Source organism: Lissotriton vulgaris, unplaced genomic scaffold (assembly GCF_964263255.1).
Source record: "Lissotriton vulgaris unplaced genomic scaffold, aLisVul1.2 SCAFFOLD_1578, whole genome shotgun sequence".
Classification (NCBI taxonomy): Eukaryota; Metazoa; Chordata; class Amphibia; order Caudata; family Salamandridae; genus Lissotriton; species Lissotriton vulgaris.
Window position 1 is genome coordinate 206923 of NW_028241448.1, and position 22625 is coordinate 229547.

Consider the following 22625-nt stretch of genomic DNA (forward strand, 5'->3'; position numbering starts at 1 on the left):
CATAAACACAGAAGTATAACTTCCTACTTAGTCTATGTTTCTCTTTAACAAGCCTGCAATCACCATCTTTGGGGTCATAATTATGCATGCCGCTCAAGTCTGCTTGTGCATGCATCTTCTTATGTCTGCATAAGGATATCAGTTCAGAGATGTTTTATGGGTATCAGCAGTGCAGCCATTATTTAGGCAAATAATTGTGCTTTAAGATTAAATATTTTAAGAAATGTGTACATTAGGCATTGTTGATGAGGTTGTACATGCTAATTGAGAGCAGATTATGGAGATATAATCTTAATCAAGGACATAGTGTTTGGAAAGAGGACGTTTTGTTGACATGTTAATTCAATTATGTTCGTGTATACCCAGAGGAGAAGAATACTTGTTTTCAAATATCTTCATTTCATTATCTGTTTTCCTTTTCAGGCCTGTGATTAGCCTGGTATTCAATTATTTTATTTATTCTTACCCAAAAAACTTTACCTGTCATGTAATCAGCTCTATTGGTTATATTATTAAGACAAATTTTAGAGCCTCATTTTGGGTATCTCACTAAGGCTCTCATTACGAGTGGCCTCCTAATTCGGATAGGATCAGTAATGGTAGTTACCGGCCACACTGGGTCTGAGAGAGCCACTTGTATCCCCAGATCTGCCCTTGTTCATAAGGAGATTTGGGCAGTTGAAAACAGCCGACATCGCCATGTCAAAATCTGGGTGAAGATAAGGAATTACCAGGGTCCCGGATGTGGAATCACTCATTCCCTGGTAATACTTTATTTCTAAAGGGACCTACAGGGTACAACCTTTAATGGCTCAGCTTTTCGTCAGCTCTAGAGTTATCAATACCGCAGTACTGGTAGCTCCAAGGGTGGGTATCATAGGACCTCTTTCCAGGCCACTTACAATGAAGGCCTAAGTGTAATATCGGATGTATAACCCTTCAATTCACTGCCTGGCCACAACTCCGCTTCCACAACAACTTGGGGCATTATATCGTCAAACGTAAGCAAAAATAAAAAAGTTATGGGCTATTTAATTAGAAATAGGGTAAGGGTAACCTTCAAAAAATAAATCACAAAAAGAGAGCTAGGGCTTCTCCACCCATACATGACAATGTAATGCCCCACAATGTAGAGGAGTCAATGTGGTGGCCATGTGGTGTAGAGGGGCAAAGTGAAGTAAACTCAGGCACTAAAGATGTTTATGCCAAATGTGGCTTAATTCCAGGTTTTTACTTGCACAATTTCCTCCTGGTCATCTGTAGAAGAAATTGGTTCGGCGAAACAATGTGGTATGGTAAATACTGTGCGGAACAGTTAAAAACATTGTTTTTCCAGGTTATTCCCCATAGTGCAGTGCAAAAGTTGGAGCAGGGCTCAGAAAACGACTCAATAGCGTGTGCAAATGGTATTTTCCCAGGGCGGATCCTAACCCGGTAATCAGGAGCAGATTGTTAGCTCTCAACACGTTAAATTTTTCATGCACAGTACCTGTGTGTTTGCAACCTATCATGACCATGTTTCTGTCCGCTTTGCACAGATCTGCTTCTGGGTAACTGCTGCTGCACGACAAGTCCAGAAGATCCGGAAGGCATACTTTAGGAAGATCATGAGAATGGACGTGGGCTGGTTTGATTGCAATTCTGTGGGTGAACTGAACTCACGAATGTCTGAGTAAGCTACTATATTCAAAATGGACACCCATTATGTATGGCATGTATCCTTGATGCAGGGTCTGAGTACTGGGTCTTGGTGGGTTCTAATGGGAGGAAGCCTTTAAGGGGCAGATTCACAAACCAGAGGGAAGCCTTTTGTCCTTTACGCAGTATATACTGTATGAGCACATTCTTTAAGTACGACTTTTTATTATTTACATCCATTAATATAAGTATTGGCCAGATGTTTCTGTCCATCTAAGTTGTGCATGTATATATAAAATAAGATATGATTCTCAACACATTTCAGTATATGAATGCGCGCATATTACAGTCAATGTGTACATTATGTGTGTATATAGACACGAAATTTCACAAACCCACGTGAGTTGACTATTATTTTATTTTATTTTCTTTTGATATCTTACCTTTACATGTCACATATTTCCATACAAGTTTTGTACTTCTGACCAATCTTTTTGATGTCAATTTATCTGTTAGTTTAATGCTCTGTAGATTGTGGCACGTTCATTAGTAAATGTTCGTGAAATTCTCAAAACGTGAATACTTTTGGGCATTAAACACATATGCATTCTATGGCCTTGGCAACTCTTAGGGTACTTTGGTTATTGAAGGTCATGGCCGTGGTAACTCTCACCTCTTGACACTTACTTGCACGCTTTGATAATGTAAACTATGCTGCTACATTTGCGCATATTACTCCTACTTTTGCCACATATCATCGCTGAACTTTTTTATGTTATATGACAAGGGATTTGTGAATCAGGCAAATTTTAGACATGCTTATTTTTTTTAGCTTTTTTAATGAATAATGTTGTCATCCCATCCAAAAACTTTGTGAATTTAACAATAACAATTCAGAAATTGCGTGAGATGCATGTTTGCACGACGAAAGAAGTAGCCTAGGTTCTCTTTTCCTGCACCCTACCGTCAGACTTGGCCAGACTTGGGAGATACAAGGCCGAGCTGCGTTTTAGGCTTATGGAAGAGGAGGGGCCATGCAATTCAAAAGGCAACCTGGTTTGTTAAAAAATCAGTCTCCAGAAATCAGCTCGTGATGATGCAGTTTTAGCTATTAACCTTAGTACCTGTATCAAATTTGCAATAAGGTTGAACTGGCAATCTCTCGCTGTATTATTAATCTATATAACATATCTTTTTGTTCGGTTTTGTTAATGCTGTACGTAAACCCATTTTTTACAAATGTTTTTAAACAATTGTTATTCCAACTTTCTTTTTAATTGTATGTAAGCCATATTGCAAATGGTTTTAAGTAACTGTGCAATATTAATAAAAAAAACATTCATTCAATCATGCATTTTTGTGGATGCAGACCCGCTGCCATGAAGGTAAGTAGGTTGGAAATGCTGTGTAGGCACCAGTCCTTGTACTGAACCCTCAGTTCAGGGAAATAGGGGAGGAGCCTGTGCCTATGTTGTTGCAGTTTTATGAAGCACACAGTCAGTAATGTGCACTGGAGCACTTTACAGGAGAGCTATTTACCTTGCTCAAGGCCAGTTTTATAGTTTTTTAGATACATGGAGATTAATGGGCCTATTTATGAGCCAGGTTGCATCACGTTTGCACCACACAACCTGGCACATGTGTGACTTAAACCTCAAATGAGATTTATGAAGCTTTGCATGGGACTCTGTTGCTCTATAAATCTGGAGTAAAGCAACACAGCGCAAATCACTGAGTTGCCATACTCTGCCCTGGGAAGGCATTCCATGGGTGTTGCATGGGTGTTTTCAGGCAAGTCCCATGTTTTTTTACGCAGTCTCAGATTTACCAGAGGTGGTGGACCTGGGAATGTACTAAAAATGATCAGGAGACATAACGAGGAGAAATATAGTTATTTCTCCTTGTTACTCTTTTTTGGAGGATGAATGATATACATGGAGTGACGCTGCATCCATAATGTTTGGACATAACACTGTGGTGTTAAATATGTCTTCTTACCCCCTATTGGTGTCAGGCTTCATTATCGTGTCTCATCCTGGTCCTTAAATACCAAGATGGGCTCAACCATGTACCATGGAGCACTTTGGTTAATTCTCCTGCCAGGGGGGTCTTGGACCAAAAATACCTCAAAACACCAAGGTATCCCTTTAATTTGCAGTGTTCCTGGTATGACTAAAATAATGATGGGAGGTGTCTAGGTAGATAAAGGCCCTACACCCTATTTAAAATCGTCTTTCTGTTTCAGCCCTATGTCAAGGTGGCTATCTGGTCCAGGGCTTTCGTCAGGTCTCAGAAACTACGCGGCCCAGAGCTAGGGTAGGATTACAGCTTGTTGCCATCCACCCAGCAGATCAGAGCAACTACGTGCTCTGTATTTCCCCGTCAGGCCGTAGACCACTAGACTGGGGGTCTTCTACTGCCCAGTATTGTGGAGAAGTGTGGCTCGATGGTTAGAGCAGCAGACCCTGATGCAGAGTTCTGGCCAGGGACCAGGGTTTGAGTCCTGCCTCGGCGGGGTCTCGGGCTCAATTTCCGTGGACCTGATAATTCTCGCCTCAGTGCCTATTCTAATCATGGGTCCCACTCTGCAACTCTGGGCAATAGCTTGCTTAATCTCCACAACGGCCCCAACAACGCTAGGATGCCTGGCTTCACCTTGGGGGTGCCCAGGAGTGGGTATCTCAGGCGCTTGTACACATACTGCTGTGGAACCCTTCCTGGCCTCTCCCTGTGAAGTGCCCACTCCTGTGGACCCCCAAGGTGAAGCCAGGCATCCTAGCGCTGTTGGGGCCATTGTGGAGATTAAGCAAGCTGTTGCCCAGAGTTGCAGAGTGGGACCCATGATTAGAATAGGCACCAAGGCGAGAATTATCACTTCCAGGGAAATTGAGCCCAAGACCTGCTGAGGCAGGAATTGAACCCTGGTCCAGGCCTGGCGTCTGCATCAGGGTCTGCTGCTCTAACCATTGAGCCACACTTCTCCACAGTTTACAGTGAGCCCGTCTGGCATTGCAGCGCCGGCCCGATGAGGAGCAAAGCCCAATGATGAAGCGTGACATCCTTCGGGGTGTCTGAGGGCATCGCGAAGAAAGACCTGTCTTTCCCCTGCCCCCTCTAGAGCCTGCATACCCATTGTAGCTCAAAAGGTATGCCCCATATTAAACTATTTATCTGGCAGTCAAACCTAAGTCAGCACAAAAGACAACATGAAACACATATCTGGCATACAAAAAGGACAGTAGTGCCCTTAATTTGGTCAGATTTTCCCCTTGGATTCCTAACAGAGAAAAAAACTATAAAACAACACAAAAATGCGTTCAAGTGTCCGTGGCAACCCAATTCACATGCACTATTTGTGGTGAACGCTTAATGTCTTTCCCTCAAATTGGTGATATCAAATGCATATTTGTGGAAAAGTGTATTGCTCCAAGTGCACATCAATCAAGGCTACACGCAGATTCATATCAAGCCAGAAATACATGTCTGGCCAGATATGCAGCAGAGCATTATTTATTTACCATAAAAAGTATAGAAACGCTTGAACTACTTTAACAATGTATCCAGGCACATTCCTTTTCTTCAGTTTAGCTAGTCAGTGCAGGGACCAATCATTTGTATTAGACATGACATTCGCATTGATACATAAAAGTGTGCTCTTTGTGAAGTGATTTGTCTTTGAGGTGTTCAAACCAAAGGAAAAGAATAGCAGAATGAAAGAAGCCTGGTGCAAAGATTATTGCTAAGCATCATTTTGTTTGAACAGCACAAAGGAGAACTCATTTTACAATAACAAGTCTAAACCTTGAGTCCAAGTAGGCTGGCTGACATATTGAAAAGGCAAACGCTTAGGTTGATCAATATATCTTGTTTGTACTGTCATGTCATTTCATTGACTGTTTCTCTAATTCTATAATTACCTGCTTTGGCCAATCTCATCAGCGAGGGTATTAGGATGATGCTCGGTAATTGTGTGATATGTGCTTGCATGTATTGAGATTATGCCCTTATATGATGAAAGGGAGAGTTAAGGTGTGCTGTTGTGCAGTGTGGTGTGTTATTTTTCAAATCACTGCTTGGTATTTGTTGGATTTTTGCAGGATCACCCCAAACGTTTTGCCTTTTCCCCTCTTGTTTTGCTGACTTCATTTTTTTGCATTAGGACTCTGTGCACTTCACCACTGCTAGCCACTACTAAAATGTCTCTTCTCCCTACTTTAAGCATGGTAAAACTGGCTAAGACCCGATTGGCACATTTAATTTATTTATATGTTCCTAGTCAAGTGCAGTGACAGCTGGTGAGTTTTAAAAGTGGTGGGGTGTAAAATTTGAGGATGAGTTATGTTGCGAGTGAGCAAAGCAAACACGCCCAGCAGAGAAAATGTGGGATGGGAGCAGGTGGATCCCCCCAAGACATTTTTTAGATGAGTGGTAATAGAGAGATGGAAGAGATGGGAGGAGGGCATAGAGTGTGAAGGGGACATTTTGCAGAGAGAAGGTGCGGGCAGAGGGATGTGGAAGCGTTAGAATGAGGGGACTATAAATGGGAGATGAAGATGGGAGAAAACACAACTGTAAGGTGACCACAGGTGAGCAGGAAGGAGGGAGAAGTGTAAAAAGGTTGAAGTATGTATTATAAAGAGATCTGGGAGGTAATTGTAAAAGGGTGAGGAAGGTGGGATGAGGAAGCAAGTGCATTAGATGGATGGAAGATTTGGTGGAGAGAGAGACAGGCGGGTCAAATGACAAGTCAGAGAGAAGAAGGAGAGAGATAGGGAAATGGACAGCTGGGAAGAAGCAGAAAGACGGAGATAAGATAAAGAAAAATGTGACAGGAAGAAGAGGAGTTAGACAAGTGAAGGAGCAGTAGAGAGTGAGTGAAATTTTGGAGAACATGAGTGAGAGGGTGTAGAGACAGACAGTAGGGAAGAGTGTCAGTGCAGACGTGGAAAGAGTGGAGGCAAAGGGTGAAGGGAGCCAGCAGTTCCAGGCACAGCACAATTTAGGTGGTTAGTTAATAAGCGAGAAACAGATGAGCAGAGCCTCTTACTAAACCTCTGTGTATTACTGAATATTAATTGTTGTATTGTCCGCCCTGCCGACTCTGGTACAACATTTTGCACACGATCAGCCTCTGTGCTGCTTTGTGCACATGGTCAACCCTAAAACAGTATAAAACACACTCCAGGATGATTGAAAACACTGGTATAGGGTATATTAGAACAGACGGTCATCTTTGCACATAGTACCTCTGAGTTACTTATTATCTGTACCGAGTTATAAAACTGATAAGCGTCTGTGTGTGAATTCTTGCATGTGCTGAGGTTGAAAAGGGTGCAGCAAAAAGCTGTGTACTTCAATTTGGTGGGGCATAAAGTCTAGATTTGGCATTAAACAAAGGTGATAACCATATATTGCATTTCAGTCGCCAAAACCCCTTTAATTTTAGCACTCTAAGGATTAACCATCAACAAAGTGAATGGCCTTCGGTATGCTACCATATTCCAATTACTATACCCAGTAATTAGGCAGTGGTGTACCTTATGTTACTGGCCCATTTTCATAACCGGACAGTCCACTGCTGGGAAGAGCAGAGAATAACTGATTGGGGGTGGGGGATAAAGAAGGCGCTGTGTGTGAATATATGACCCTAACGTTAGACTCGCAAGCCACAAAGGCTGGGCATGGTCGACAGCAAAGCTTCTAATTACGATCATATGAAGAATCCTTTCTCGCCAGTTTCCATTTGGCAGTCATTTCACCCATGAGTAACTCCCCCCATCAATGTATATTCTGCATCTATATGAAGCTTGTTTTGAAGTTTATTCAGCATAGTTCTTAGGCCGGCTTCTCATTCGTTTTCACATATGGCTTCACCTCTTGTAAGACGCTTCACTGGACTAAAGCAACCACTGTAAGGATTTATGTGAAAACTGAAGACCACAGCTTCACATCTTGCACTGTCCACTAAATTTGTCATCATTCCGAGATGATGCAATGACAACCATTGAGTTAGTGAACAATAATAATACTATTAGTTCCTAAGGATGGAAAACTTGGACGGGGTTCGCCCCAAAACTATCCGACCTGGGTCATATCATGGGTACAAATGTGAAGTGGTCGGTGTAGTGTTCAATTATAAATACAGTTTAGCGGTAGACTATGCACTAATTCCAAAGGAAAGGCGATTCCTTCTATTGTGAATCTGAATTTTAATTCATTCAGTCATCAGTGTCAATACATTCTTTTTTTGCTCAAAATAATTTCAACATTTCTAAGAGTACATGATAGCATTCTATACAATATATTACAGTGCTCATAGGTGCAAGAAAAAGGAGTAGGATGTAGGTGGTTGGGTCAGTGAGGGACAGGGTAAAGGCGTTGTGATAACGACACAATTCATTGATATATGGTAGAACCTTTACAGCCTTCTTTCGGTCAAAAGTCCCCATATTAGTACATTACACATAGGGCAATAATGAATTATTTCACAATCATATAGTGTATGTAGGTATGTAGAAGGTTGTCAACGTGTCGACCCCTGGATACAAAGGGTTAATTGATCCTCATTTTGGGGTCTTCCTCAGGACAGGTTGAGATGTATGAGCACCTGAAAACATAAATGTGAGTCAGTGCCTGGATGGGGGTTACATAATCTACCATTATTAAAGAGGAATTGGTGGGTTACCTACTTATATTTATCGGCTCAGGGTGTCCGATCTTGGTTGATGACCGCAGCGATTGTGCTGTATCTGTGGATGATGATCACCACATTAGTGAACAATAAAAGGGGGGGGGGGTTTGTTGAATGATCCACTATTGTGAGAAATGGATTAAAAACTCACTTGGAAAAACTCGGAATTCTTTCGTATGCAGTCGTCTATTATTCATATTATTAGATGATTTATAAAGCGCCTGAATCGCCCCACATGGGGTATCACTGCGCTGTGGACAGAGAAGCATAAGATCATGGTATTTAAAACAGAAATGTCTTCAATTTCTTCCTAAAACGGAGGTAGTCGTGGGTAAGGCGTAGTGCCTCAGGTAGCTGATTCCACATTTGGGGCTTTCCCTCCCCACTTGGTTTTCTTAAAGCAGGGAATGACCAAAAGGCCTTTGCCTTCCGAGCGGAGCCTGCACGAAGGAATATATGTGGTCAGTTTGTTGGATAAATATGTTGGAGGCCTTTAAAAACTATACAGCAAATTTTAAAATAAATACGTTTATGAATGGGAAGCCAGTGAAGTTTGCGTAGGAGAGGGCGGGAGGGGGTGCGACGAGGGGCGTTAGTAACCTGGCGGGCTGCAGTGTTTTGAACCACCTGGAGGGTCTGAAGGGCAGAATCTTTGGCTGAGATAAGAAGGGTGTTGCTAAAATCCAACCGACTCAGAACTAGAGCGTGTATAAGAGTCTTGCGAGTGGACAGGGGCAGAAAATGGAAAAAGGCTTACGGCATGGAAGCACGATCGTTTGGTGGATGCTATGTGCTCATCCATGTTTAGCCTATTGTCTACTAGTACCCCTAGGTTCTTTACCACCGATTTGGGGGTGGGGGCCGTCCCTAATTTTTCCGGCCACCAACTCGGGGACCAACTTGTAACTGACTCCGTGAATAGCATGATTTCCGTTTTGCTAGTGTTGAGCTGAAGGAAATTCGGACTCATCCAAGCAGTAATTTTGAGCATCCCTTCAGAGAAAATTTCTTGAATATTAGGCGCATCGGTATCGTAGGCCAGGAGCAGCTGTGGGTCGTCTGCGTAGGAGACTGGGATAAACCCAATCTTCCTAAGCAGAGCGGCCAGAGGGGCAATATAAACATTAAAGAGGGCAGGGCTAAGACATGAGCCCTGTGGGACTCCTTTAGTTACAGAGGTTGTCTTAGCTTTGAAGGGGCCGAAATTCACAGTTTGAGTTCGATCCTTAAGGAAATCTGTCAGCCATTCCAAGGCCATGTCCTGTATGCCTATGGTGTGCAATCTATCTAGGAGGATCTGATGGGAAATGGTATCAAAAGCGGCGGATAGGTCGAGCAGTATAAGAATGACTGCTCGACCCCCATCCGCCTGCAATCTGATGTCATCTAGGACATTAACCAGAGCATATTCCGTGCTATAACGGGGCTGGAATCCCGACTGGGTGTAGTCTAGGAAATTGGAGATCTCAACAAAAGATGAGAGGTGTTTATTAATATGTTTCTCCAGCAACTTGCTATATAACGGAAGCAAGGAGATGGGCCGATAGTTTGTAATAACATCCGGTGGAAGTTTGGAATTTTTCCTAATTGGCATGACTTGTGCGTCTTTCCATTCCTTCGGAAATTGCCCTCAATAATCGATCTGTTAAAAACCACCTCTAGGGGTTCTGCCAGTTCCGTTGCAAGTGTTTTTACAATTTTGGCCGAAATTAGGTCTTTGGGGGACCCTGACTTAGCCGATTTAAGAAGGATTTCGGTTTCTCCTGTAGTAAGAAGGGGAAACACACTTAGTGAAGGTTGGGTGTGCTTGTAGGGACTAGTGAGTAGTAAATCTGTGTCTATCTCTCGAGAGCTGGGACAGGAAAATTTGGAGTAGATATCCTCGATCTTCTGAGTCAGATGATTGGCAATATTATCACAAAGTAATTGCGACGGTTCGTTCTCAGGGCTACAGGCTATGGGATTAAACAGTGAATTAAGAATCTGAAAAAGCATTTTGGAGGTATTGTCCGCTTGCTCCAGTTGTAATACTATGTGCTTTTTACGGGTGTTTCTAAGACTCTTATGATATTTCCTCAACAGCTCTTTAAAATTGTCCCTGTCTGATTGTGCTTTGGTGCGGTGCCAGATACGTTCAAGTGCCTTACATCTGCTTTTCTCTGTCTTCAGTTCTTGTGTGTACCAGGGAGCCTGGAGGCGACGTGCTAAGGTGGAAACCGCTTTTATAGGTATGGTAGCATCTAACGTGAGATTAAAAGCGGCGTGAAGGGATTTAAGGTGCTTCTCGACTGTACTGTCGGAAGACTGTGGGAAGGCGTGGAAAGCTTCTGAGAAGGACGCAGGCGAAAGTTTGTGCCATTGCCTAAAACAGCGGGAGCTGGCTTTTTGTTAGGTACGTTTGCCCTGGGTCCCACAAAGTCAAATGTGATCATATGATGATGAGACCAGGTTAGAGGGAGCGTTTGTTTATAGATTAAATCCAGGGAGTTCGAGAGTACTTGGTCTAGAATATGGCCTGCATTATATGAGGATGCATTGTTTTTCTTGATAAGGCCTGGAGGAGATGTTTCACTAAGGAAATGCAGGGTCTCTGGTTCTAGTAAGTTTTCACTGTGGATGTTAAAATCACCCAGAAGGATAAATCTATTAGTGGAGATGACATGAGGCGCAATCATCTCTGAAAGAATTGAGATCGAGTCGGTAATGTAGCCCGGAGGGCGGTAAACAAGTGCGCCTTTCCAACTAAGTTGCAAATGAAGATCTATTCTAAATATAATTACTTCTAGATTGTTGCTCAGGTGTTGATCCAGAATAGTGGCTTTTATGGGGTCTTTATAAATAATAGCAATCCATCCCCCTGCTTTCTTGGGTTTATCTAATTTTAGGATCCTATATCCTTCAGACAAGGCTGTTGCAATGGCTGGGACGGAGGGGGTCTTTAGCCATGTTTCTGTGAGAAACCCAAGATCCGGGTTCGAAGAGGAAAGAAAATCCCAGATGTGAGCGCTTTGAGGGAGTATGTTTAAATTTACGGGGAGGCTATGGAACCTACAATTCCGGCATGAGATAGGACCTTCCAGGCATAAGGGGAACTGATTTTTGCAGTGATAGATCAATGAGTCAGAACAGTCCTGTCTGACAGAATGGTCAGCGAGATTTAATAGCTCCTGTCTGGAAAAGGTGATCTTCCCATTGATCTTTGAGGTGTGAGTCCTACCTTGGGGGAATCTAGCATAATGACTGGCACCTGGCAACGGACTGGCGCGGATGGGCGCAAACGGGCTTGTCTTTGGCGCGCCTTCGGCTTCAGGGCCTTCGTCTACTGGCGAGGGTGTGGACAGATGATCGTTATCAATCCGATCGTAGTTGGGTCCTCTACCGCTAAACAGTCGGTATCAGCGTCTAAAGAAAATAATATTGATACATGAAATGGGGTTCGCACCGGTGGACAGAGGGGTGCATTTACACTACGTGAGATTATTAGTTCCCTGTGTGGGCATGGAGGACCGTTGGGACATATAACATTCTACCGTAAAGGTTCCGTTAAGCAGGAGCGTGAATGTTGTCCCTGGGGCAGACAGAAGCACAGATATCTCCATAGCTTGCCAGTATTACCAAAAGCCATTACTTAAGCATTGCGGTCTGTGTACAGGCGAGATCTGGTCAAGGCGCCAGTTGCCATGTCCTAGTGACATTGCGTGTGACTGCAAAATGACTCGAATATATTTAAAACACTCGTATTTATTTAGGCATGGGTGAATTAAAATAAGTCATCAGGACAAAACACTGTGTGGCGTGATAGTTGCGCTAGGGCTTAAGGGTATTTGATTGTGCATGCCATGTTTACCAATTCGCACACCGATCAGTTAGATCCTTGAAGCGCATTCCGTCAGAGATTCGGTATATCGGGATCAGGCACAAAGTTTAACAAAGAGAGGCGAGAGGGTAGCTAAGGGCACGTCTTACCTGCAAGCGTCAGACGACGGCTCTGCTGTTTCACAGGGTGGATCAGGCCGGATGTGTGAGCTTTTAGGATGCAGGGGGCGTGGTTCGCCTCGCGGTGCTGGTGCTAGATGCTAGCATCACTTCAAATGTACATTGGCCGAGGAACTGGTGTGAGTAACTCGGTCTGACGGTGGAATGGAGCCAAAGTTTGCGTGTGTGGGCCTAGTTTAGTCGGAGAAACACCTACTTAGAGTGAGTGATCGTACAACTATGTCCCGCACATATCATGCATATTTATACAAGTAACATTTAGAAAAGGAGGACATACGTCCATCACGACATGAAAAAAAAAAATATTTTTTATTATATCATTTCCAAACATGGCCTAGCACAAAGGGAAAGATCTTACATATGCCCTATTTCCCACTGTTTTACACATTCAGTGATGGTCAAATACATGCAAATCAAGAGATGGTCATGAGATATCACATATAATTACGGTGTAGTCACATAATGCTTCTGACTTGGATATGGTATTACATGTATAACCGTCTGCATGGTGATGGAGACATATAGTGTGTCATTGAAAACTGCATCATGGCATGTCTCTATGGTTGATTTTATTTATTTATTTATTTGGAATTTTATATAGCGCGTGTTAGAACTGGCTATTTCTGGTAGGCTAAGGCTGACGCCAAAGCCAGGCAGAAACCACCATTCTAGTCAGGGCAAGGAAGTCAGACGCCAAGATAACCTCTGCTCACCCCCTTGGAAGCTTGGCTCAAGCAGTAAGGCTAAACTCGGAGGCAATGTGTAAAGCATTTGCGCCAGCGCACAACAGCAACAACATACTAGGCACACCACAAAAGAGACTCCACACAAGGTTATTATAAAAATAACTTTTGTATTGTAAAAACACATCAGATAAAATCACACATATACATTGTGCCAACTGGCACGGGCAATATTCACAGGGATTATGTACACAAGACAGGGCCACAAGGGCCACTGTCATATTCAGATATAGCACTTCTAGATAAAATGTAGAATATAAAATAATAATCAAAGATAACAACCAGTAACCACTGGTAACAGGAACCAGGACCTTACTAGGACCACCTGTACTAAAAAAAAAGAAGAACCACCTAAGTATCACACAGCATTAGGGGTTTAAGAAAGAATACATTACTCATGATGCAATAACCTACATTCAGAGGAGTAATAATAAAGCACATGATGCAATAAAATACATTCAGGGGTGCAGCGCAAGAAGACACATGATGACTAAACATTCAGAGGTGTTAAGAATAAAGCACACGATGCAATAAAATACATTCAGGGGTGCAGCGCCAGAAGACACATGATGACTAAGCATTCAGAGGTGCAGCGCAAGAAAAGAAAGACACATGATGCAGTAACACATTCAGAGGTGCATAATAAATCAATAGCGCAAAAACTCACAGTAGCAATAACTATAAAAAAGCATAGAAATCACATTGCGCCAACCCTACATAAGCCACTACCTGTGGCAGTCCCTAGGCCAACTGGCCTTGTTCGGGCTAAGAGGCCCTGGGTCCAAATGTCAGGGCGCGCTGCCATGCAGCGCCAGTCACAAGTACAAAAAGCCTAAACGTGGCAGCTGCCCACAAAGTGCTGGGCAACTGGAGAACAAAAAAAGCTGTGGCAGGGCTCTCAGTAGCCCCTAGAACAAATCTGCGCCACCTGAGCCACACAGGCTCTAAAACAAACACTGCACACGTTGGAGCCACACAGGCTCTGGCCAACACTGGCTGTAAAGCAACATGCCCCCTGCGTTAGAGCCCACTGGGCTCTGGAAAGAAGTAGGGGGGGGTACGCTGGAGCCATCTGGCTCAGGAATCCACTGTGCCCCCTAGAGCCCTCGTGGCTCTTAACTAAAATAGGCCCACGAGCCTCCGTGGCTCTGCAACAAAATGTGGGCATCGTGGGAGCCTTCACGGACTCGTGGACAAGGGCGCCGTGAGCCTTGCAAGGCTCTAAGTAAATAAACATGCCCCCTTCGTTGGAGCCTCAAGGCTCTGGCGTAACGTTGGGGCGACCCACTGCCAACCGGGGCCGCCCAAGCACCAACTCTGCCTCACCGGCACACAAAACTCCATCTGCACCCTCACGGAGAAGCAACAGCACTGCCCCCGTCTCACCTGGCTCAGCCCTAACTTACCGGGCCTCGGGCGGGGCTTCTCCACATCGCGGGACTCCTCGGGGGCAGCAGGCGGGGCTCCTCTGGGCGGCGGCCCTCCACTCGCGGTGGGGGCAGGCACCGACAATGTGCTTCGCGCCCCCCTGCTACCGCTCCTCTCGCTGCAGGGCTCCCTCCGCTCACGAGAGCCCTGCAGACCTGCCGCCATCACTCTTCCTCCTCTTCTCCCCGGGCCCGGCGGTGATCATCTCTCAGCACCCGGGCGGGACTTCCGGCCGGCCGCGCTGGGATTGGCCGGCCGGCCAGGTACTTCCGGGTCACCGCGGGCAGCGCGGCGGCCCGTTTTCAGTTAGGCAGGCTGGCAGGCAGTAAAGATATCGGCGTGGGCAGCCGAAAATAAATAATAAAAAAAGTCACAAATAAGCGAGGTGGGCACTCGCCATGTAAATAAAGCGCTCCCAGCGCTAAATGACGACCCACAGCGCTATAATCCAAATAAAGCACTCTACAGCGCTAGAAATCAGGCAGAGCGCTCCCAGACGCTCAGGGGGAAGCACAGCGCTTCCTGCAGGCAAATGCAGCTCCTCCATGCTGCAACACGGTCCCAGAGATTCCAAGGGGGGCAAGCAAAGTCCCCCCCACAGCCCAGCAAGGCAGAGGGGTCCCCCAGGAGTCCAGGAATGTCCATCAGAGGTCCAGGAGCTGGGCAGGGCCCAGGGATTCCCCTGAGCCCCAGCAGCAGCATGCCCCTGGCAGATTCAAGTTGAAAACAAGAACATTTTGGAAGGGGACACAGCCCCTTCTTATACACAGAAAAGCCTTTGAAGTCCTTTGAAGCAGGCAGTGTGAGAACCAGTTAGACTGGTTTAGAGGGAAGTCCCCTTCAGTATCAGGGACAGAGGTGTCAGTCGCCCAGCAGGAGGTGGAGCCAGCTTTGTAGTTAGGCAGGCACAGCCCTTCACTATCAGGTGCCATCTCCTCCCACTTCCCTGGCAGCAGATGCTGCATTTCATCCATGGGCTGACTTAGACAACCATTTGGGCTTTCCATCCCCTGTCATCCTCAAACCAGACAGTCAATCCACAAGCAGGCCCAGGCACTCTGGGCCAGGCTCACCAGCCAATCACACGCTAGCACCAACTTACACAAATATGCCAACTTCCAAAAGTAGTACTTCTAGACTAGACACAGTCATGCCGCATACATCATTTTGCAGCATTCACTCTCACGAGTTCATACATACCAAACTCGCCCCTGCACTCCCCACACATCAGGAACTACCATGGGCATACATATTCCCCATTCATTCTTATGGGAGGGCAGGTCACTCACCACTCATTCACAGAGAGCTCAAGCACTTTACACTGTACCACAGTGAAAAAGTGCGCAGAGGCCTAAAATCACCAACACCAGGTTCCATAAACAGGCTAGTAAAAAGCAAAAAGTCTAGGGGTGAACCTGCCCAACGGGCCGGGTCCAACACAACCCCCTTCCAGCCAAAACGCAGGGTAGACCAATCACTCCACTGATGGGCTTCCTTGCTTTGGGCGACAAAAACACGGACACGGACCCGCACAGCAGGGACACCTTCCGGTTTTACGCCACTCTGAACCCACCTGGTTACCTCCAAACAATAACTCTCTGACACAACTAGGATACCCCACTAGTACTCACTAGTCATCCACAGCCAAGACCAGGCCATAGGCCATCCAAATCACAGGTCCTAACTAATCCACAGAGTGGGGGGTAGTAACCCCTGGCACACAATAGCCATTCTCCACTCTCTCAGTGTAGCTACAACTACCACTGATCCAACAACCTAGGGACCATACCCTCAGGCTGACCAGAGGTCACGGGCAAGAATGCCCCACCCTACCTCTACTTCTGGGTTTCCACATCCTCACAGAAAAGCACTTCACCAGAACACAATTCTCCTACCAGATCAGGACCTCACTCCATCACTGGTCTACCACCTGGAAACTATTCTACTTCTGAGGTACAAAGCACACAGCACAGTCCCTCTTCAAGCAGGTGGGGGGACACAGCACACAGCAAAGCCCCCTTTCCTCTACCTTGGTGGAAACAACAAACTGCAGGTGAGCCCCAGAACACACAGCAAGGGCAGCCCCCTCAGTCTCTTCAGCTGATCCACTTTGGCGGAGATTCCTCTTGACCTAGAAGTTTCCTAATCTCCCAACCTAAGATCTAAACCCTCAGGTTGCACCGGGGTCAGAAGTAAGGACACCGTCCCTCTGCACCCCCTTCCAGTTCCAGTATGTCTCAGGCTAGACAGAGCACATGCAAGCGGCGTATCAGCGACACACACTCCTCCAGTACTCCCTATCACAGGGTGATTCTCAGTATGTCCCAGGCTAGACAGAGCACACGCCAGCGGCGTATCAGCGACACACTTTCCTCCAGTACTCCTCCCAGGTCAGGCCACAACCCCAACCTGGCTTTCCCCCCTCCTCGGGGAACGACCTCCAGAGGCCCCACAAATGGTCAAGCACTCTAGACGGTCAAATGCTCAGCGAGCCAGGACTTCTGCACCCTCCACTTAGGAGCGGTACTGCCCAACACCAGGACCGCCGGAGTTCTGGTTACAGACACCCCCCGTCCTCTAGACACAGGAACATCCTCCTCAAATGACCTATGTACAGCTTAGGCCCCTGACCTGGCGCTCCCTCAGGGAACCCTCCAGGCCCTGAGATAGGGTTTCAGGCCAACGTGGGACACACCGTCCCACACTCACTCCGCCTCCACTGAGACAGGGCGTGAGCCCCTACACCCCTACCATACTACTGGGACCTAGCTGGGTTACACATGAACCTCTTCCCCTTTACAGGATCATCAGATACACAAGCCACTCCTTTTAGAATCACCTCCTAATGCCTCTGCAAGACATCTAGCACACCGCCAGACATCCACCTTCTTGTCCAGTGCCTCTGCAGGACCTCCTGCACACCACCAGAGGTACACCTCATGTGCAAGCTCCTTAAAAAAAACTCACACCAACTCCTCCAGTTCAAGACACCACTCATCCACACACTCCCCCTCCAGACTGGTGAGACAGTTCCTCACTGCCTCTGACTCACAACCTGTACCCCTCTTACTGAGCACCAGGCACCATACTCTGGGAACTGGGAATGGAACTTCACACGCACTGGACACATTTAAGCTGCCACCACTGGATCCTACCACACTGGGGAATCCAGACACACACACTACACTCAGGGAACAACCACCCTCCTGAGCTAGTCATTTCTCCTCACACTCCCTCTCTTCCATCTATCCACACAGGGACAGGATTTGGGATTGGACACTGGACCCAGCAAGGGATTCCTAAGCTATGGGAACCTCCCCCTCTACTGGCGTCCCGCCCTGTCACTTTCTCTCATCTGCCACTAAACATAAAGCACAGGAACACATTTGAAAATGAAACTCGAGGAAAAAAACAAAAATCAAAAACAATAATCCCAAACATGTGACTATCTTAAAAAACAATTGCAGAGTTTTGTAATGTAGCCAGTTGTCGCTATGGCACTGCGCAAACACAAGTCCAAATCCGCACCGCTGACTAACAATGTTAGAACTGGCTATTTCTGGTAGGCTAATGCTGACGCCAAAGGCAGGCAGAAACCACCATTCTAGTCAGGGCAAGGAAGTCACACGCCAAGATAACCTCTGCTCACCCCCTTGGTAGCTTGGCTCAAGCAGTAAGGCTAAACTCGGAGGCAATGTGTAAAGCATTTGCGCCAGCGCACAACAGCAACAACATACTAGGCACACCACAAAAGAGACTCCACACAAGGTTATTATAAAAATAACTGTTGTATTGTAAAAACACATCAGATAAAATCACACATATACATTGTGCCAACTGGCACGGGCAATATTCACAGGGATTATGTACACAAGACAGGGCCACAAGGGCCACTGTCATATTCAGATATAGCACTTCTAGATAAAATGTAGAATATAAAATAATAATCAAAGATAACAACCAGTAACCACTGGTAACAGGAACCAGGACCTTACTAGGACCACCTGTACTAAAAAAAAAAGAAGAACCACCTAAGTATCACACAGCATTAGGGGTCTAAGAAAGAATACATTACTCATGATGCAATAACCTACATTCAGAGGAGTAATAATAAAGCACATGATGCAATAAAATACATTCAGGGGTGCAGCGCAAGAAGACACATGATGACTAAACATTCAGAGGTGTTAAGAATAAAGCACATGATGCAATAAAATACATTCAGGGGTGCAGCGCCAGAAGACACATGATGACTAAGCATTCAGAGGTGCAGCGCAAGAAAAGAAAGACACATGATGCAGTAACACATTCAGAGGTGCATAATAAATCAATAGCGCAAAAACTCACAGTAGCAATAACTATTAAAAAGCATAGAAATCACATTGCGCCAACCCTACATAAGCCACTACCTGTGGCAGTCCCTAGGCCAACTGGCCTTGTTGGGGCTAAGATGCCCTGGGTCCAAATATCAGGGTGCGCTGCCATGCAGCGCCAGTCACAAGTACAAAAAGCCTAAACGTGGCAGCTGCCCACAAAGTGCTGGGCAACTGGAGAACAAAAAAAAGCTGTGGCAGGGCTCTCAGTAGCCCCTAGAACAAATCTGCGCCACCTGAGCCACACAGGCTCTAAAACAAACACTGCTCACGTTGGAGCCACACAGGCTCTGGCCAACACTGGTCAAACGTTGGAGCCACACTGGCTCTAAAGCAACATGCCCCCTGCGTTGGAGCCCACTGGGCTCTGGAAAGAAGTAGGGGGGGGCGCTGGAGCCATCTGGCTCAGAAATCCACTGTGCCCCCTAGAGCCCTCGTGGCTCTTAACTAAAATAGGCCCACGAGCCTCCGTGGCTCTGCAACAAAATGCGGGCATCGTGGGAGTCTTCACGGACTCGTGGACAAGGGCGCCGTGAGCCTTGCAAGGCTCTAAGTAAATAAACATGTCCCCTTTGTTGGAGCCTCAAGGCTCTGGCGTAACGTTGGGGTGACCCACTGCCAACCGGGGCCGCCCAAGCACCAACTCTGCCTCACCGGCACACAAAACTCCATCTGCTCCCTCACGGAGCAGCAACAGCACTGCCCCCGTCCCAGCCCTAACTTACCGGGCCTCGGGCGGGGCTTCTCCACATCGCGGGACTCCTCGGGGGAAGCAGGCGGGGCTCCTCTGGGCGGCGGCTCTCCACTCGCGGTGGGGGCAGGCACCGACAATGTGCCTCGCGCCCCCCCCGCTACCGCTCCTCTCGCTGCAGGGCTCCCTCCGCTCACGGGAGCCCTGCATACCTGCCGCCATCACTCTTCCTCCTCTTCTCCCCAGGCCCGGCGGTGATCATCTCTCGGCACCCGGGCTGCGGGGGCCGGACTTCCGGCCGGCCGCGCTGGGATTGGCTGGCCGGCCAGGTACTTCTGGGTCACCGCGGGCAGCGCGGCGGCCCGTTTTCAGTTAGGCAGGCTGGCAGGCAATAAAGATATCGGCGTGGGCAGCCGAAAATAAATAATAAAAAAAGTCACAAATAAGCGAGGTGGGCACTCGCCATGTAAATAAAGCGCTCCCAGCGCTAAATGACGACCCACAGCGCTATAATCCAAATAAAGCGCTCTACAGCATTAGAAATCAGGCAGAGCGCTCCCAGGCGCTCAGGGGGAAGCACAGCGCTTCCTGCAGGCAAATGCAGCTCCTCCATGCTGCAACACGGTCCCAGAGATTCCAAGAGGGGCAAGCAAAGTCCCCTCCACAGCCCAGTAAGGCAGAGGGGTCCCCCAGGAGTCCAGGAATGTCCATCAGAGGTCCAGGAGCTGGGCAGGGCCCAGGGATTCCCCTGAGCCCCAGCAGCAGCATGCCCCTGGCAGATTCAAGTTGAAAACAAGAACATTTTGGAAGGGGACACAGCCCCTTCTTATGCACAGAAAAGCCTTTGAAGTCCTTTGAAGCAGGCAGTGTGAGAACCAGCTAGACTGGTTTAGAGGGAAGTCCCCTTCACTATCAGGGACAGAGGTGACAGTCGCCCAGCAGGAGGTGGACCCAGCTTTGTAGTTAGGCAGGCACAGCCCTTCACTATCAGGTGCCATCTCCTCCCACTTCCCTGGCAGCAGATGCTGCCTTTCATCCATGGGCTGACTTAGACAACCATTTGGGCTTTCCATCCCCTGTCATCCTCAAACCAGACAGTCAATCCACAAGCAGGCCCAGGCACTCTGGGCCAGGCTCACCAGCCAAACACACGCTAGCACCAACTTACACAAATATGCCAACTTCCAAAAGTAGTGCTTCTAGACTAGACACAGTCATGCCGCACACATCATTTTGCAGCATTCACTCTCATGAGTTCATACATACCAAACTCGCCCCTGCACTCCCCACACATCAGGAACTACCATGGGCATACATATTCCCCATTCATTCTTATGGGAGGGCAGGTCACTCACCACTCATTCACAGAGAGCTCAAGCACTTTTCACTGTACCACAGTGAAAAAGTGCGCAGAGGCCTAAAATCACCAACACCAGGTTCCATAAACAGGCTAGTAAAAAGCAAAAAGTCTAGGGGTGAACCTGCCCAACGGGCCGGGTCCACTAGCGCGTAGTTACCCTCGGGCATCCCAGCACATGTCCAGGCAGCAACAAAAACCACAGAGCCAGATCAATCACATCAGATAGGAAATAGATGAGTCTTCAGAAGCTTCCGAAAACGAAGAGTACAAGTCTCTATTGGGCGGTATGTATTGTGTTGAGGACATACTATATATCATTACTAAAAACTACATCTTAACATGTGATTCCTGGCGAAAGCAAGACGTCCATATCTCATGGTTCTAGGTCCAGGCCTACCATCTGTGCATAGGTGGCATCAAGTTCGTTCAGGCCATTTTCCACTGTGTCCAACTGATGCATCCATTTGCATTCCCTTATATTCATGATGGGGCTCAGATCTCCACCTCTGGGGCCAAGTGTTATTTTTTCAGTACTAGTCATTTCATGGATTCAGGGTGTGAGATTTAGCCTGGAAGTGTTCTACCAGGGGTGCGCCTGCTGTTTGGCATCTGATGCGGCTACAGTGTTGTAAGATACGGTTCTTAACTTTCTGTGTGGTTTGACCTATGTAGGCCAAGTCACACGGGCATATGATGGCATATATAACCTCACTCGTGTTGCAATTGGTGTGTGATTTCAAGTCCATTGTGTTGTCTCTGTAGGTCCATGATTTGGTTTCTAGGGATAATGGGCATGCTTTGCATCGGGTGCATTTGTACTGTTGGAGGCGGTGGTTTCTCTAGGAGTGACCGAACTACATGGTCGCGGATTTTCTTAGCCTTTTTAAACACATGCATTGGCAGTTCTTTGATGTTGATAATGTCTGCAACCAGATCTCAATATTTGTTTACAGACTTTTTAATTTCATTACTCCTTGTGCAGTATGTTGTGATGCATATAATTCTGTCTTGTACTATGGGGCGTTCTTTGGGTGTCAGAAGATCCTCCCTGGTATTGTACCATGCTCTCTTCCTAGCTCGGGTTACCAGCCTCCTGGGATAGCCTCTTTCCAAAAGGCGGGAGATGAGTAGATCCGATTCTTTGTAGAAATCCTCTTTCAAGGCGCAGTTTCTCCAGATCCGGAGAAATTGGCCGAAGGGAAGATTATCGCGAAGGCTTCTGGTGTGGTGGCTCGAATACCTCAATAGCGTATTTCTTTCCGTTTGGTTTGCGGTACAAAGTCGTGTATAGGTGCCCATTGGTGGTTTTTATACTTATGTCTAAGAAATCAATGCTTTCCTTACTCCAACTCATGGTGAACTTAATGTCTGTAGATTGTGCATTGAGTCATGTTAGAAAGAGTGCAAGGTCGCCATCATCCCCCGTCCACAGCATGACCACATCATCTATAAGGCGTCGCCAGTCGCTGATGTTATGTCTATAAGGGTTGGCTGATGACAGAATGCAGTTCTGTTCATAATCATCCATATATAGTATGGCCAGGTCCGGGGCAAAGGTCACCCCCATGGCTACTCCCTTACTTTGTACAAAGAAATAGTTTTGAAAGATAAAGAAATTCTTCGTCATAGCCACTTCCAGCCGTTCTATTATGAAGTCTGTGGGTACCATCTCTGGTTGTGGTCTCCGTTGTAAGGCGTTTCTAAT

At 46.6% G+C, this 22625-nt stretch overlaps 1 protein-coding gene across 1 annotated transcript in view; it reads left to right on the plus strand.

Moving 5' to 3' along the window:
- ABCB11 (ATP binding cassette subfamily B member 11) overlaps window positions 1-22625 on the plus strand; it is a 404070-nt gene that overhangs the window by 173173 nt on the left and 208272 nt on the right. The window contains exon 8 of the mRNA XM_086948098.1: window positions 1539-1672. Within this exon, the coding sequence (XP_086804224.1) occupies window positions 1539-1672 (134 nt within the window). The remainder of the gene's footprint in view (window positions 1-1538; window positions 1673-22625) is intronic.